The 16,755-nt window shown below is 32.1% G+C and overlaps 1 protein-coding gene across 6 annotated transcripts; it reads left to right on the forward strand.

The window, feature by feature from the left end:
• The first annotated feature begins 2,723 nt into the window (after window positions 1-2,723).
• On the forward strand, window positions 2,724-7,098 carry LOC122276614 (alkaline ceramidase). Of its 6 annotated transcripts, none has more exons than XM_043086467.1 (5): window positions 2,724-2,917; window positions 3,239-3,328; window positions 4,094-4,434; window positions 5,400-5,924; window positions 6,694-7,098. In XM_043086467.1, exons 3-4 carry the CDS (start codon window positions 4,181-4,183, stop codon window positions 5,911-5,913), a joined length of 768 nt encoding a protein of 255 aa, XP_042942401.1. In that variant the 5' UTR covers window positions 2,724-2,917; window positions 3,239-3,328; window positions 4,094-4,180; the 3' UTR covers window positions 5,914-5,924; window positions 6,694-7,098. The 6 variants fall into 6 exon arrangements, with proteins under 6 accessions (XP_042942401.1, XP_042942405.1, XP_042942402.1 ...); XM_043086471.1 differs by lacking the exon at window positions 6,694-7,098 and adding an exon at window positions 3,831-3,921 and having other exon boundaries at window positions 5,400-6,220; XM_043086468.1 differs by lacking the exon at window positions 6,694-7,098 and having other exon boundaries at window positions 4,080-4,434; window positions 5,400-6,220.
• Window positions 7,099-16,755: the final 9,657 nt, after the last annotated feature.

Raw genomic sequence — 16,755 nt, forward strand, 5'->3', positions numbered from 1 at the left:
TATGCCATGGACAACACCACGATTCATGCGCCCGCTCGTGTGTTCCACGCCAGCCATAAACCCTCAACACCAGGTTACACGCGGTGGAAGCGTTGCATCCGATGGGACTTCTTTAGCCGCTTTCCCACGTCATGCTGTCCTGGTTTTCGATCTAAATGTGACGTGCAAAATTGGAGTACACAGTAGGACATGTTTGGGTAACACGGTTTTTTTAATTAAAAAATTATCTCATTCCTTTATTATAATTTTTTTTAAAATTTTTATATAAATATAATAAAAAATTAAACTTTTTTAAATTTTAAAATAATAATAATATAAAAAATTAATATTTTAATAATATTTTACTCCATTTTTAACGTTTATATAAAACCATACCATCTCATCTCATCTTATTATCTAAATAATTCTTAAATACTTCTCTATTTCAAATTTTAAAAATTTTTATTTGATCATTGTTCAAATATATAAATTAATAAAAAAAATTATATATTTCAAAACAAAAATTATATTTTAAAATTTATATTCAAACAACTTTTTAATTTTGTATATTCATTTTCACAAATTCTAATACAATACTTAATTTAAAAAATATTTTTCTTTAATATATTTTTAACTCTGGTGATCCCATAATATAACATTAAATTATTGAAAACTATTTACTATATTTTATTTGTACATCTATTATATAATATCACATCATCAGATAATTTGAAAATGATAAAAAAAATAAATAATAAATAAATTTTTCTTTTAAAATTTAATAAAATAATTCATTTTACTACTATTTATAAAATTTTAAAATACTTTAAAGATCCAAATATGGCTTCAATCGCATTTCATCGGATGATGCCCTAGCGTGTGTGACTAGGTTCATTGAACCTCATATGCTGCCCAGATTCAATGAATCTTATTACATGACTTCCCGAGTGCATAGTAAATCAATTAATTATTATGATTAATAATCCTCTCAATCACCAAAGAAAGTTGAAACAGCCACCGATCCCAGTAAGATATGATTAGATCATTTAAAATGAAATTTAAAAATTGAATAAATTTTATTATTTTTATTATTATTTTTTAAAATTTTAAAAAAATAAATTATTTATCATATTTTATATAAAAATTTAAAAAAATTATAATAATAAGATGAGAAGAGATAAAATGCTTCCATTATCTAAAGTGGTGCTAGGCCATAAAGATTTCTCCACATTTTTTATATCAAACAGATTGAATAGAAATTTTTTTAAATAAGTTTGTGATTTTTATTTTATTTTAAAAAAAATGTTTGATAAAAAAATAAAAAATAAAATAAAAGAATTTTTTGCCTTCTACTTAAATTATTGTCGATTTTACAATGTGAATTGCAAACTACTACAGTCATCACTTTAAAGATTTGTCCCATTAATAAGAAGAATATGCTGAATGAAAATCCTTCTTATCCAAGGATGTGTCAAATATTTTTCTCTAGAAAACAGACATATAATACTGACTCATGTGATGATCGTTTCCTATAAAAAGCAGGCCAATGACCATTTTTTCCCTGTTGGATACATCCATTATCCATACAACATGATGTACCTAATTTGCCTTTTCATTCTTCCTATTCTCCCAATTCCATGACACTGCCAATTAAGCTTGCACGAGATTAAAAGAGTTTATTGTTTGGTGTAATATAAGATTAAATGGTTAGAATTTGGTATAATATATATAGCTTGTTGGTCCATATGTGTCAAGTTTGATTATCTATAATCAACGCATTGAATTAGCTGGGTTAAGAGTCTATTTAGCAATATAATTGTCTTCAAGTATTCTCATATATTTTATTTTTGAACATTACTTAAATACAAATTAATTTTTAATTTCAAATTTTTAACTTTTTTTTAATAATTATTTAATCATTAAGATTTTTCTAAACTCTCAAATAAAAAATAAAAAATAAAAACTAATTTTTTAAAATTTTAAAATAAAAATTATATTCAAAAAATTTTTAATTTTATAATATTTGAGTAATGTTATACACTTTCATCCTACTTTCATTCCACCAATACGATGTGGCACATTTATTACCATAAGATGATAAAGAATCATCTAATAAAGGATCATCAAATCATAAATGTGTTACATCTTATATAGTATGATGAAAATGAGATGACAATGTGGTATATAAAATTTTTCTTCATATACTAAGATATTCTAAATATTTAAACGAAACCTAAGTAACATAATCATATAACCTGACTTGACTTTGGATTTAGTGTCGTTTGGATATTGAGTTGAGATGAAAGTTGAATAAAATATTATTAAAATGTTATTTTTTAATATTATTATTATTTTAAGATTTAAAAGAGTTAAAATTTTTATTATATTTTTGTAAAAATTTGATAAAATTGTAATAATAAGATAAAATAATTTAACTATCCAAACGGGCCTTACGTTTCTACAGTTGAAGTGCTGAAAAAATACGAGACTGTCATAAGCCCATAATCCAAGTCATAAAACGAGACTGTTCAGTTTCTTGGGCTGAAGCTCAACATTACTCGTCATGTCCAGGCCTGGGTTGTCAGTCTGATGCTCCAAAATGGGCCGGTCCATTATTCTTGTTAGCCCGGCCCCGCCGACATCGCAGCATTGAAATATCTCAATCCTTTTAAAATAAATTACTTATTTTAAATATTACTACGGCTTTATTTTAGTAACCTAAAGTATATAAAGGAAGAAAGTAATTTAAGTCAAATTGAAGAACATAATCATAATAAGGAGAAATAACTGGTATCGGCCTCCTCCCATGTGTCGAAAGCCGAAAAGCGAATCTCTCTTTCCCCTTGCGCCCCCAGTTATCCTCTGCTCGGTTCAAGCTTAGAGAGACGGGATTCGGTTATAGCAGACAAGAGAAATAAGATCTGATTCAGGAAAAACGGTTAGTTTTATGTACTCCAATGCAAGCATATCATATGTATTGTCCGGATGTCTTCAATTTCTGGAGCTCGTTCTTGTTTTCTTTGTGTTTGTTTCATATATTTGAGTTTATATTATGGTTGTTTTGTTGTAACCGTTGATTGTGATTGTGATTTGTTCTGTTTTCTTTAGCCCGAGAAGTTTTATTTTTGGTGTGTGAGTTTCGAGTAATGAAATGGTTGAGATTGGATTTTTCAGCATTTTTGGTCGTATTTGCCAATTGGTGTGATTTGCTTGAAATTTTTTCTCTGTTAATCTGGGCCGACGATATTCTTTTTTGAAGGTTGCCTATTTGCTTCCTGAATTCTGGCAGACTATCGATACGTTGCCGAGCAAACCCAGTTGATTGAAATGCCTGTTTGGTGAATTGCGAGTGAGTATATGAAAATTATTGTTTGTTTGATTTTTTCATACTTTTTCTTTAATTCATTTATTGAGCAAGCGTTACGTTCACGCTTCATGTAATAGTTGGGCTGATTATTGTGTTGCATTTTAGTACAATCCTCTATAGGTTTGTGTTTTGTGGTTTGTTATTAGTTTTCGTGTGGACGCCATTACAAGCGTTGTTTTTCTTCATTTAGTTATGTTTACCTGATACATGTTATGACCGGTAGATGTTTGCGATCTATACGGATTGTTTTTCTTTTGCGGTTGTCGTTGGCAATTTATTCATTCACGCCTGTGTTTTGCGAGTTTAAAGTTTCTCATCTGGTTCTTTATTTTCTTTTAATTTAAAGTTTATTTCTCTGTTATCACAAGAGAAATTACTCTAAAGCCTTTGTCTTTAACTTAGGAGCATGTTTAAAGGCTTATCTGATTTAGTTTAGTTTATGATGTGGTGGTGTTACATCATTGCCCATTTTTATAACCAACAGTACACTAGGCAGCTGTGAAAGAAGGGAACATTCACAGACATCAATACATTGCATTAGCTTGCGACCCATTTTTATCTTTGCCATATAGACCGTAAGTATTCTACAACTTTTTCGTAATTATATTCTCGCACTGTACTATCTAAGAAACTTGTAAATGTGATTTGTTCAAGTTGTTCCCATCATACTTGAGTTTTCCTCAGATTAATAAGTGATTTGTTCAACAGTTGTTCCCAACAGATTACCGATCAGCTTTTTTTCTGCAGGCACATGGTTTGCGACTTTTGTGATTTCTGCTACTCTGTAGGGTAAAGGATTCTACTAAATATATTTCACAGAGCATATAGAGAAGAATGACTGAGGGAATATCAAGTTTCTGGGGTCCTGTCACGTCAACTATCGAGTGTTGTGAGAAGAATTATGCCTACTCTTCTTATATTGCGGAATTTTACAACACAATATCCAACATCCCAACCATTCTTTTGGCCCTCGTCGGTCTTATCAATGCCTTAAGACAACGATTTGAGAAGAGATTTACCATTCTTCACATATCTAATATGATACTTGCCATTGGAAACATGTTATACCATGCCACGTTGCAACGTGGGTAAGTAATTTCTCAGCTGTATTCAGAAGTTTAATGTATGTGTCAGGTTAACTCATATAATGTGCGGGGCCTTGGTACTAGTGTAAAAAAAAAATGTGAATTAGATTATTGCAGCCTAAACAGGGAGACTTAGAATTACTTGAGACGAAAATTTCCAAAGAGGGCAACACTCTTTAATTTTCTGTTCTTTCTTGTTGCACCCTTGTAACTTATCCTTGCAAGCCTTGTGGACCTGAAGGGGAAGTAAAAGGTGAATACTTTGGCATTGTAATCACCACCCTACTCCTCCCTTTGGTTGTCACAATATTACCATTTTAATGTTTATTTAGATCATGCCTTGTCGCAATTGCTTGATTTTCTCCTCAAGTACATACATCCAGGCTTCTTGGATTCTATGTGATTTAGAAGGATTGGTGCTAGGGAATGTCTTATGAATATGGTAAGGGACAAAAGTGATGATTGACTAGAAATACAATCTTTACTTACCTATGAAAAAAAAAATACAGATCTTTACGTTTTGGAACCATGAAGATTTGAAAACTTTGTCTAGGCCTCGGCTGAGGGGGATAGCCAGATAGGGAGGGATGGGTTGCTTCTAATAAATGGGACCAAAAAACTAATGTAATTGAAAGAAACATGCACACTCAGATGCATGTAGTTGGGATAAGGGCTTGAGTCAAGTTAGTCGGTTAGCTCAATGCGAATGGTGTATGAAAAACCTGTTGTTCTCTTTCATGTGCAAATAACAAGCTTGTGAGCAGCATATAAGAGGGTTTTACATAAGTACATGGTCATGTTTAATGTGTTCAGCAGAACTGATTTTGCACATTCACTTTAGAACTGGTAGTCTTCTCTTCCTTTAAATAACGTTGGTCGCACTCTGTCAGGATAAAGTTAACTATTAGACAATAAATTTATTTTTGGATGATTAGTTGCTGAATTGAAGGCTTTCTGAACATTTCCAGGCAACAGCAGAGCGATGAAACTCCTATGGTGTGGGAGATGCTGCTTTATATGTACATCCTCTACTCACCAGATTGGCACTACCGTAGCACAATGCCTACCTTCCTCTTCCTTTATGGTGCTGTTTTTGCTGTTGTTCATGCAATAGTCCAACTTGGCATTGGCTTCAAGGTGCATTACTTTATATTGTGTCTTCTCTGCATTCCTCGAATGTACAAGTATTACATTCACACACAAGATGCTTCTGCTAAGCGGCTTGCAAAGATATATGTGGCTACCCTTTGTCTAGCAAGCTTGTGTTGGTTCTGTGATCGTGTTTTCTGCAAGGAGATATCTAGTTGGCCCGTTAATCCACAGGGTCATGCTCTGTGGCATATCTTCATGGCCTTTAGTTCCTACTTTGCAAATACCTTCATGATGTTTTGCCGTGCTCAGCAACGTGAATGGTCGCCAAAAGTTGTCCAAATCATGGGTGTTCTCCCCTACGTGAAGATCGAAAAACCAAAAACTCAATGAAAGACACCAAGGTAATGAAATCAAGTTATATAGGCTTTCTTGAGAAGTTTTGGCTGTTGAAAGATGAAAGTAAGCAGCCAGTTTTGTTTTGTTTTCTAGATGGGATATTACACTGGTTAGGTGGGATCCAGTCAAATTTTTTCTTGTAGAAGTAGAGCATGTACAATATCTATGTCTTTGCTGGCAAGTATGAGATCAGGTGGCTTGTTTCTGGCAGCTTACTTAGATTTGTTGTTTGGTTTTTAGAAACGTGATTCTGCGATGATTGTTATTTAACTGGAGATATTTCCGACTCTTGATTTTTTTAGTCTCATGTCTTTGATTCAACATTTAAACTTCCATTTTTGGGTAATCTTGTTGTCCCTATTTAAGCCAGTTAATTGTGATGGACTTACTTCGAAACTTGTCCACAACGGAAGGGTTCATATAATGAGCTGATCATAGTTTATCCTTCACGGAGGAGCTTATATTTAAAGCCGACTTTTGCTATCAAAATTGATAGGCTTGAGTTGACAAATGTGATGTATTTCAACTTGGAAAAATCACTATTTATTCCTTCAAATTACCACTTCTGTAGACCAAGAAGCTATTAAATATGTCACTTAGCCTCCATAGGGACATGGTACCTTTTGAATGGTTGGATCAAAGGATGAATCGCCAAAAAAGTGATGTTTGGGGTGTAAAATGACATCTTCGATAGTTTGTTCATATTGCAAAAGCAGTGATTTGAAGAGGCAATTTTCCCTTTTCAACTTATATTTGTTTACTCTTGATCAACAGATTATCTACATGTTATGATCCAGCTTCGTCGGTTCTCAAAAATTAGATGGGTGAAAAACGCATGCAGATTCTCCTTCTCCGAATCATATGATCTTGGGATGTGAGTTAAATATGCCAAGATGAGCATTTTGGATAAAAACATAAGAACTCAAGCGAAGAGGCATGCTTTGTGATATCAAAAAACAAAAGAGGCATGCTTTGGTGTGTATCCATCATTGATAGGTTTTTCAAAGCGTATGCAACGGTCTACGCAGCTCTGTGCTAAAGACTGTAGACTTACGGATTGCTTCCCCTCTCTCTTACCTTGGAGTTCTTACATTTGGGTGAATTTCAGCATGTTCAAATTTTGATGGTTTCATTCGAGTCTAATTCAATATGATCAGAAGTCTGTCGGTTTCGTTTGAATCTTATTCAATTTTAATTTTTCATACCTGCTTTGCCAAATTCTAAACTTCCACGAAAAGGCTACCACCATCCATTTGTCATTTGTGCTAGCCCGCCTACTCAAAATTTCTTTCTGCAATGATCGCCAAATAGATCTGGTGTCGGAAGCAATTTTGTAGATGCTGCTCCTCTTCCTATTTGTTGATAAGATTCCGAGATAGCCATTGTTATATACAAGCTTCCAACACATCAATCACACAGAGCAGAGCCAAATTCTTGACATTAACACCACAAGTCAAAGAAAGAGTTTCCAGCACCTTTTATTTTTTATTTTTTTATTTTTTTAAATTCTTGGGGAAAACGTCAAAAGGTAAAAGAAATATATAAATAAACCTCACTTACTGTGTCATTCGACAACTCAACCAAGCTCAACACAACGATGAAAAGTGTAGGAAAATACTTCACTACTTTTATTCATTGATCTACATTAGCATATATATGGATGCAGAAGAAATATTACAACTAAACTTGGAAATTAAATCTCCACACAATTTATGAGAAAAACCACAATTCAACTTGAAAATCCGAGAAATGCAATTTGGAAATGTAGAAACTTAGTCCAAGTATCCAAAAAACAACTTGAATAACAAAATTTCAGTTCTATATTGGTCAAAACTATACTATATTAGCATATATTAGCTCTGAATTGCACTGTTTCAACCAGTATAGGCTTGAAACCAGCCTATATCGGGTTTTTATTGAGTTTGTATTGGCTGGTAATGGTTTTTATCAGGTATCGGCCAAAACCTACTTCAACCTATACTCAAAACTAGATTAGGTTATCCTCAATGAGTATAATTGGTCTGGGAATTACATTATCCTTGTTACCAAACAGACTTTATTCCAGATTAAGAACAAGCTCTTACTCTAAGTTGGGGTTATCCGCACTTGAGGATGGGATTGGTTGTCCTTGCAACCAAACACTACATCTCTTTGATGTTGTCAGCAATAGGTAGCACTTCTGGCAAGTGCTGAGGACGGGGAACATGCTAGAATGCACAAACAACGACGAGGAACTCATCCCTGATGTCCAATATTGGAGACGACATCGGAAACTTGCAGAAAACGACTTCTGTTGTCCAGATGACTAACATAAGAGGGAGGTGAATTAAGTTGTATTAACAAAAATAACAATTATAAATCAAATATACAATATAAAATATAAACAAAATACGAAATAACAATAAATATAAAGAGTAAGGGTAAGAGAGAAGTAAATTCAGTATGTTAACGAGGTTTGGCCCCACTGCCTACGTCCTCGTCTCAAGTTACCCCTTGAGGATTCTCAAATTCACTATTCAACCTCCTTCAAGTGGAGATAGAAACTTATTACACCTTTGAACAACACCGCTACAAAGGATTCGTGTAGAACACCCTCTACACTTACAATCACCTTACACGTGGTGATTCAACTATTCCCTGTGTAGAACACTTTCTACATGCACAAGAGTTATACACAGCCTTTTACCGATACAAGAGCTGATAGTGGGTAGGTTATCAGAAAACACTCCTCAATGAGTGGAATAAGAACAATACAGCACAAACTATATCTCTCAAAATGAACAAGAATTCAGGCTCAATACTTAGAGAAGAGAGAATGAAAGTTTTGAATGAATATTGTATGCTCTGGATGTTGTAAATGTGAAGCTCTCAAATGATCTATTTATAGGCATATGAGACCTCATATTCAAATTTAAAAAGATTTACATGTCAAAAATAACATCATTCACTTTTTCAAAAAATTCAAATAAAAGGTTCTTCTTTTTCAATTGTCAAAGACAACATCATTCATTTTTCAAAAATTTCAAACTTAATCTTTTACTTTTGGCATATAACAAAAGGAACACACTTTTACTTTTCAAATATTTCAAACAAAATCTATTTTTTACATAAGTAAAAAAAAACATCAATCACTTTTGAAAATATTTAAATAAAACATGCACATGTGAAAGATGACAATCAATCATATTTAATATTTTCAAAATTCAACCCTTTAATCAAGGCATGCACATGTAAAAGATGACAATCAATCATCTTTCAAAATTTTTCAAATTTAATTTTCAAAATATTCATGCACATGTGGAAAATGAATTTTAATGCTTTATGATAAAATATTAATTTTGATCCTTAATCCTAATTTCGAATTTTTAAGAGATTTACAACATTACTCTATAATTTTAATGTGAACTTGTTCCCTTCTTGCTAATGCTTGTTTCCTTGATTTGCTTGACTCCATTGTGTAGACAACTTGAGTTTGAGACTTCTTTATTCTTTGAATTCATTTGTTATCATCAAAATCCATGTGTAGATATATAATTATATAAAACTTGAAACCTTGGGTTCAACAATCTCCCACTTTTTGATGATGACAAATAATTGATAGAGCCTGAAACCTGTATTAATACTTAAGCTCTCCCTGAGAATGTTTGTTAGTTTTTCAAGCAAAAGTATAAATATAATTCCAAGCATATATAACAAGTTTAGCAATTCAAACAATGTTAATGTTCTAGTCTAACACTTCTCCCTCTTTTGGCATCATTAAAAAATGATCCGCAACAAGTAAATGGACTGAAGAAAACGGTGCGTTAGTAGACACTGTAGATAGTTGAAAAGAAATTGGATTCGTCCGTGACCCGACAAGTGCGGCTGGAGATTTGAAAAAATCATCTGATGTTATTGACAAACGAGATTGAAGGCTCCGAGTTTCTAAAAAATGTCATTTTCACCGATCGGGAAAAAATCACATTGCTCTTTGACTTGGATGATAGCTCGTCTGGTTCTTTATGCTATCTCTATAAAATCAGTCTTAAAGTTCATCCAATCCGCATCAAGTTTTCTTCTCATCTCTATAACTCATCTGCATTCTTTCAACATTCTCGTTTTAAGCCTTCTATTATATTCTCAATGGCTCATTCTTCTAACATTTCTCTAGATCCATCCATGAGGCATTCTGCATCTCAACCTCCTGTCCTTTCTGCAGCTGCCATTGGTGTCATGTTACAGTAAGAAAATAATAATCTGACTAATAAGTCAGATTCTGATGCTATCTATGACTTGGTGAGTCTTGGGACTCGCTACTCTTTCTCTATTGTTGCTTTTTTCCAGCGGCTACAAGCCAGAAATCATGAAGTTTAAAAGCTTAAAGAACAAATTGTTGTACTTCAACGAATTGTTCAAGAGTTTCACACAAGGGAATGAATCATTCTGCAAAAGAATAAACAGTTGAAATCTTTATTAGATTCTTCATTCTGCTTGTCGGCTCCCATGGATAAGAATGACATGATATTGTATGAAGAGAATGAGCGTCTCAAACATGAGGTTAAGAATCTCAAGTTTATGTAAAAGTATTTAAAAAATTTATCTCTATTTTTATTGACTCTGGTCTATCTTTTAAGAGATATCCATAACATGCATCATATCTATTTCTCTTCTGATCATACATAATCTATCTTCTGGTAAAGGTTTTGTGAAAATATCTGCTAACTGATCGTGTATGTCTGTGAACTTTAGTACTATATCGCCTTTTTGCACATGATCTCGAAAAAAATGATATCTTATTTCAATATGTTTAGTTCTAGAATGTTGTATTGGGTTCTTTGAAAGATTTATAGCACTTGTATTATCACATTTGATTGGAATGTGATTATAAATGAGTTTAAAATCTTCAAGTTGTAGCTTCATGTAGAGAACTTTAGCACAACAACTACCCGCAATAACATATTCTGCCTCAACAGTAGATAATGCAATAGAATTTTATTTTTTACTAAGCCAGGAAACTAGTGCATGACCTAAAAAATGGCATGCTCCACTAGTACTTTTTCGATCTATTTTACAGCCAGCATAATCTGCATCTGTGTAGTTGATTAGATCGAAAGATGTGTGCTTAGGGTACCATAACCCTAGGTTAATTGTACCACTAAGATATCTAAGAATGTGCTTAACTGCAATTAAATGTGATTCTTTTGAAGATGATTGAAAGTGTGCACATAAGCACACACTAAACATAATATCTGGTCTACTGGCTATTAAATATAATAAGCTACAAATCATACCTCGATATATTTTCGAGTCAACTGGCTTACCGGATTCATCTTTATTAAGTTTAGTTTATGGGCTCATTGGTGTTCCAATTTCCTTAACACTTTCCATCCCAAACTTCTTTAGTAATTCCTTAATATATTTTGATTGATTGATGAATGTCCCACTTTTTGCTTGCTTAATTTGCAATCCGAAAAATAATGTAAGTTCTCCCATCATGCTCATTTCAAATTCTTCCTGCATAGTCTTAGCAAAAACTTGACACATATTTTCATTAGTAACACCGAATATTATATCATCAATATAAATCTGAATCAAAAGAATATCATTATTTTCATATTTAATGAAAAGAATTGTGTCGATTTTTCCTCTTGAAAAACCTTTTTCAATCAAGAAACCACTGAGTCTCTCGTACCAAGCTCTAGGAGTTTGTTTGAGTCTATATAGTGCTTTTGTGAGTTTGAAAACATGATTTGGAGAAATATGATTTTCAAAACCTGGAGGTTGTTCAACATATACCTCTTCATTTATAAAACCATTTAAGAAAGTACTTTTAACATCTATTTGAAAAAGTTTGAAATCTTTATAACAAACATATGCAAGTAGCATTCGAATAGCTTCTAATCTTGTGACTGGTACATATGTCTCATCATAATCGATTCCTTCTTCTTGATTACAACCTTGGGCTACAAGTCGAGCCTTATTTCTAGTAATGACTCCAGACTCATCTTTCTTATTTTTAAAAACCCATTTTGTTCTAATAATAGTAAGATTTTTGGGTCTAGGAACAAATGTCTAAACATCATTTCTTTCAAATTGATTTGACTCTTCTTGTATAGCCAGAATCCAAGATTCATTCGAGAAGTGCGTCATCAATATTTTTGGATTCAATCTGAGATAGAAAAGCAGTATGATTGTAAATATTTCTAAAAGATGATCGAGTACTTACACCTTGTGAAGGTTCTCTCAAAATTTGTTCTAATGGATGATCTTTTACAAATTTCCACTGTTTGGTTGCATCTTGTATTAAATTTTGATGATCTTTCCTGATGGTTCTATGTTGAACTTCTTCTATTGTGTTCTCTTTGTTGAAATTGAGACTTTCCGTGTTATTTATACCTCCTGTTTCTTCATCAATAGATTTCTTGGAGAGTGGAGAATTAGATTCATCAAATACTATATGCATAGATTCTTGTACAATCAAAGTCTTTTTATTGAATACTCTATAAGCTTTACTATTAGTAGAATACTCGAGAAAAATACCTTGATCAAATTGTGCATCAAACTTGCCTAAATTATCCCTGTCATTCAAAATAAAACATTTGCATCCAAATACATGAAAGTAACCAATGTTGAAATTTTTCTCATTCCAAAGCTCATAGGGGGTTTTATCTAATTTAAACCTTAGCATAACTCTATTTATAACATAACATGCAGTACTTACCGCTTCGGCCCAAAAGTAACTAGGCAAGTTGTTCTCATTGAGCATTGTTCTTGCCATCTCTTGAAGAGATCTATTTTTCCTCTCTACTACCCCATTTTGTTGAGGAGTTCGAGGAGCAGAAAAATTATGTACAAAACCATTTTCATCACAAAATGTTTCAATATTTTTATTAACAAACTCTTTTCCCCTATCACTTCGGATACTTGAAATAGTATAACCCTTTTCATTTTGAATTCTCTTGCATAACTTGGTAAAGTCATTATGTGCCTCATCTTTATGAGTAAGAAAGATGACCCAAGTATATCTAGAGAAATCATCAACAATAACAAATGCATAATATTTTCCTCCTAAATTTGCAACTCTATTTGGTCCAAAAAGATCCATGTGTATCAGTTGCAATGGTCTAGTAGTGGAAATATGTTTCTTGGTTTTAAAAGAAGTTTTTGTTTATTTACTAAATTGGCATGCATCACAAATTTTGTCTTTAAGAAAATATGTTTTTGGTAAATCTCTCACAAGATCATTTTTTGAAAGTTTGGAAATAAGTTCTATGTTGGCATAACCTAGTCTTCTATGCCATAACCAACTAGTTTCATTTTGAACTAAAAAATAAATTGCATCTTGTGAGGTAATTTCTTCAAAATCGATTGTATAAATATTGTTGCTTCTAAAAGCAATAAAACAAATATTACAATCATGATCATTCAAAATAATGCATTTATCCATTTTAAAAGTAACTATAAATCATTTATCACATAATTGACTTATGCTCAAAAGATTATATTTTAAACTTTCAACAAGTAGAACATCTTCAATTATGAGAGAAGATTCATTACCAATTTTACTTATTCCCATGATCTTCCATTTCGAGTTGTCTCCAAATGTCACGTGTCCTTCTTTAGATCTAAAATCAAATAACTTAGTTTTGTCTCCCGTCATGTGTCTTGAACATCCACTATCTAAAAACCATTTGCTTTTGCTTGTGGATGACTTTATGCATACCTATAAAAACAATTAAAATGATTTTTCTTGGTACCCAAGTTCTTTGGATCCTTTATTTATTAGTATTAGAAGAAACAAGATTTTTAGGTACCCATATGGCCCTAATAGTCATTGTATGATTTCTTCTAATAGGACAAGTATGATAATTATGACCATTTCTATTACAGAAATTGCAAATAGCATGTGACATATATGAAAAACTTGAATGATTATAATAATATCTCTTTTTGACAAAATTATTTTTATGAAAAGAATTTTAAATATTGGTCTTTGATATAGAAGGATTATCAAAGAAATTTTTATAAGGTTTGTATTTTTGTTTTGGCATATATCCCAAACCTGCATTGTCAAAAACACATTTTTGACTACCAAGAAGTTTTTCAAAATTTCTTTTTCCATTCGTAAAGTTTTCAACAATATTTTCTAAATCAATTTTCTTCTTATTCAACTCAAAATTTTCATCTTTCAAAATGATACTTTCTTTTCTTAAAATATCAATTTCGTTTGTTAAAGAAGAATTTTTCTTTTTCAAAGCAGTATACTTAATACCAAATTTTTCAAATTCCTCATATACATCTTCTAAAACATTTTACAATTTTTCATATGAAGGATCTTCAATATTATCAAGATTTGTTACCTCAATGTCATCTTTAGCCATAAGACAAAGATTTGCTGATTCTGCATTACTTGCTTCACTATCTGAGCTACTTGAATCATCATCCCATGTAGCTTTCATTGTCTTCTTGCCCTTGTTTCGATTTTTCTTTAGGAGAGGACAATCTGGCTTGATATGACCAGACTTATTGCATTTATAACAAATTAAAGTGTCATTTTTACTTGAATCTTTCTTGAAAAACTTTTTGAAGGATTTCCTCGGAGGAATTTTATTTTTCTTTAAGAACTTCTGAATTCTTCTCGTTATCATCGCAACTTCTTCATCTTTGTCTTCATTTTCCTCATCTTCATCACTTTCACTTTCATGAGGAACAGCTTTAAGTGCCAAGCTCTTCTTTAACTTTCCTTCTTATTCTCCTCTTTTCAATGTGTACTCATGGGTGATAAGTGACCCGATGAGTTCATTCACTTTGAGCTTCTTGAGATCTCTAGCTTCAAGAATCGCTGTCACTTTTGATTCCCAGCGTTTTTTTTCTTATTATCTCCACCTTGTAATAAATTTTGCCAAGAGCTGTCAAGCTGTTTATGATATTAGTAAAACGAGTGTGCATACTAGAAATAGATTCATCATCATTCATCTTAAACATTTCATATTCATGAGTAAGAATATAAATTTTTGATTACTTGACTTGCGAAGTTCCTTCATAAGTAACTTCCAAGTTATGCTAAATTTCTTTTGCCGTAGCACAAGTCATTATTCTATTAAACTCATCTCCATTTAGAGCATTAAATAATAAATTCATAGCAGTTAAATTCAAAGTATAAAGTCTATCGTCTTTACGATCAAACTCTTCTTCTTCCTTTTTGACCTTTACTCCATCAATCACTTTTGTTGGAATATAAGGTCCATTTACAATGCATTTCTAGATTTCTCGACCTTGAGTCTGAAAGAATATTCTCATTCTACCTTTCCAGAATGAGTAATTATCTCTACAAAATAGTGGAGGCCGACTGCTAGATTGACCTTCACCAAATGAAGTTGCAATGTTAGCCATAAGATTTTAACTCAAAAGATAGTTAATCATATAATAGAGCTCTTAACTCTGATACGAATTGTTGCCCAGATGACTAACACAAGAGGGGGGGTGAATTGAGTTGTATTAACAAAAATAACAATTATAAATCAAATATACAATATAAAATATAAACAAAATACGAAATAGCAATAAATATAAAGAGTAAGGGTAAGAGAGAAGCAAACTCAGTATCTTAAAGAGGTTCGACCCCATTGCCTACGTTCTCGTCTCAAGCTACCCCTTGAGGATTCCCAAATTCACTATTCAACCTCCTTCAAGTGGAGATAGAAACCTATTACACATTTGAACAACACCGCTACAAAGGATTCGTGTAGAACACCCTCTACACTTACAATCACCTTACACGTGGTGATTCAACTATTCCCTGTGTAGAACACTTTCTACACGCACAAGGATTATACACACCTTTTTACTGATATAAGAGCTGATAGTGGGTAGGTTATTAGAAAACACTCCTCAATGAGTGGAATAAGAACAATACAGTACAAACTATATCTCTCAAAATGAACAAGAATTAAGGCTCAATGCTTAGAGAAGAGAGAATGAAAGTTTTGAATGAATGTTGTATGCTCTGAATGTTGTAAATGTGAAGCTCTCAAATGATCTATTTATAGGCATATGAGACATCATATTCAAATTTAAAAAGATTTACATGTCAAAGATAACATCATTCATTTTTTCAAAAAATTCAAATAAAAGGTTCTTCTTTTTCAATTGTCAAAGACAACATCATTCATTTTTCAAAAATTTCAAACCTAATCTTTTACTTTTGGCATATGACAAAAGGAGCACACGTTTACTTTTCAAATATTTCAAACAAAATCATCTACTTTTTGCATAAGTCAAAAAAAGCATCAATTATTTTTGAAAATATTCAAATAAAACATGCACATGTGAAAGATGACAATCAATCATCTTTAATATTTTCAAAATTCAACCCTTTAATCAAGTCATGCACATGTAAAAAATAACAATCAATCATCTTTCAAAATTTTTCAAATTTAATTTTCAAAATATTCATGCACATGTGGAAAATGAATTTTAATGCTTTATGATAAAATATTAATTTTGAGCCTTAATCCTAATTTCGAATTTTTAAGAGATTTACAACGTTACTCTATAATTTTAATGTGAACTTGTTCCCTTCTTGCTCATGCTTGTTTCCTTGATGTACTTGACTCCATTATGTAGACAACTTGAGTTTGAAACTTCTTTATTCTTTGAATTCATTTGTTATCATCAAAATCTATGTGTAGATATATAATTACACAAAACTTGAAACCTTAGGTTCAACAACTTCAAACACCTACGAGCCGCTGATGACAAAGAGAAAAGCCAGTGGGATGGACGGAAGACGACAACAAACTCAAATTTGGTAGCACCGTCTGACAACTGTGAGCTCTGATACCATGTAGAAACTTA

The sequence above is a fragment of the Carya illinoinensis genome, chromosome 9 (genome assembly GCF_018687715.1).
Source record: "Carya illinoinensis cultivar Pawnee chromosome 9, C.illinoinensisPawnee_v1, whole genome shotgun sequence".
NCBI lineage: Eukaryota > Viridiplantae > Streptophyta > Magnoliopsida > Fagales > Juglandaceae > Carya > Carya illinoinensis.

Coding starts and splice junctions, on each gene's coding strand:
- LOC122276614 (XM_043086467.1), top strand. CDS start 4,181: ATGACTGAGGGAATATCAAGTTTCTGGGGTCCTGTCACGTCAACTATC. Junction 4,435..5,399: donor CATGCCACGTTGCAACGTGG/GTAAGTAATTTC, acceptor GAACATTTCCAG/GCAACAGCAGAGCGATGAAA.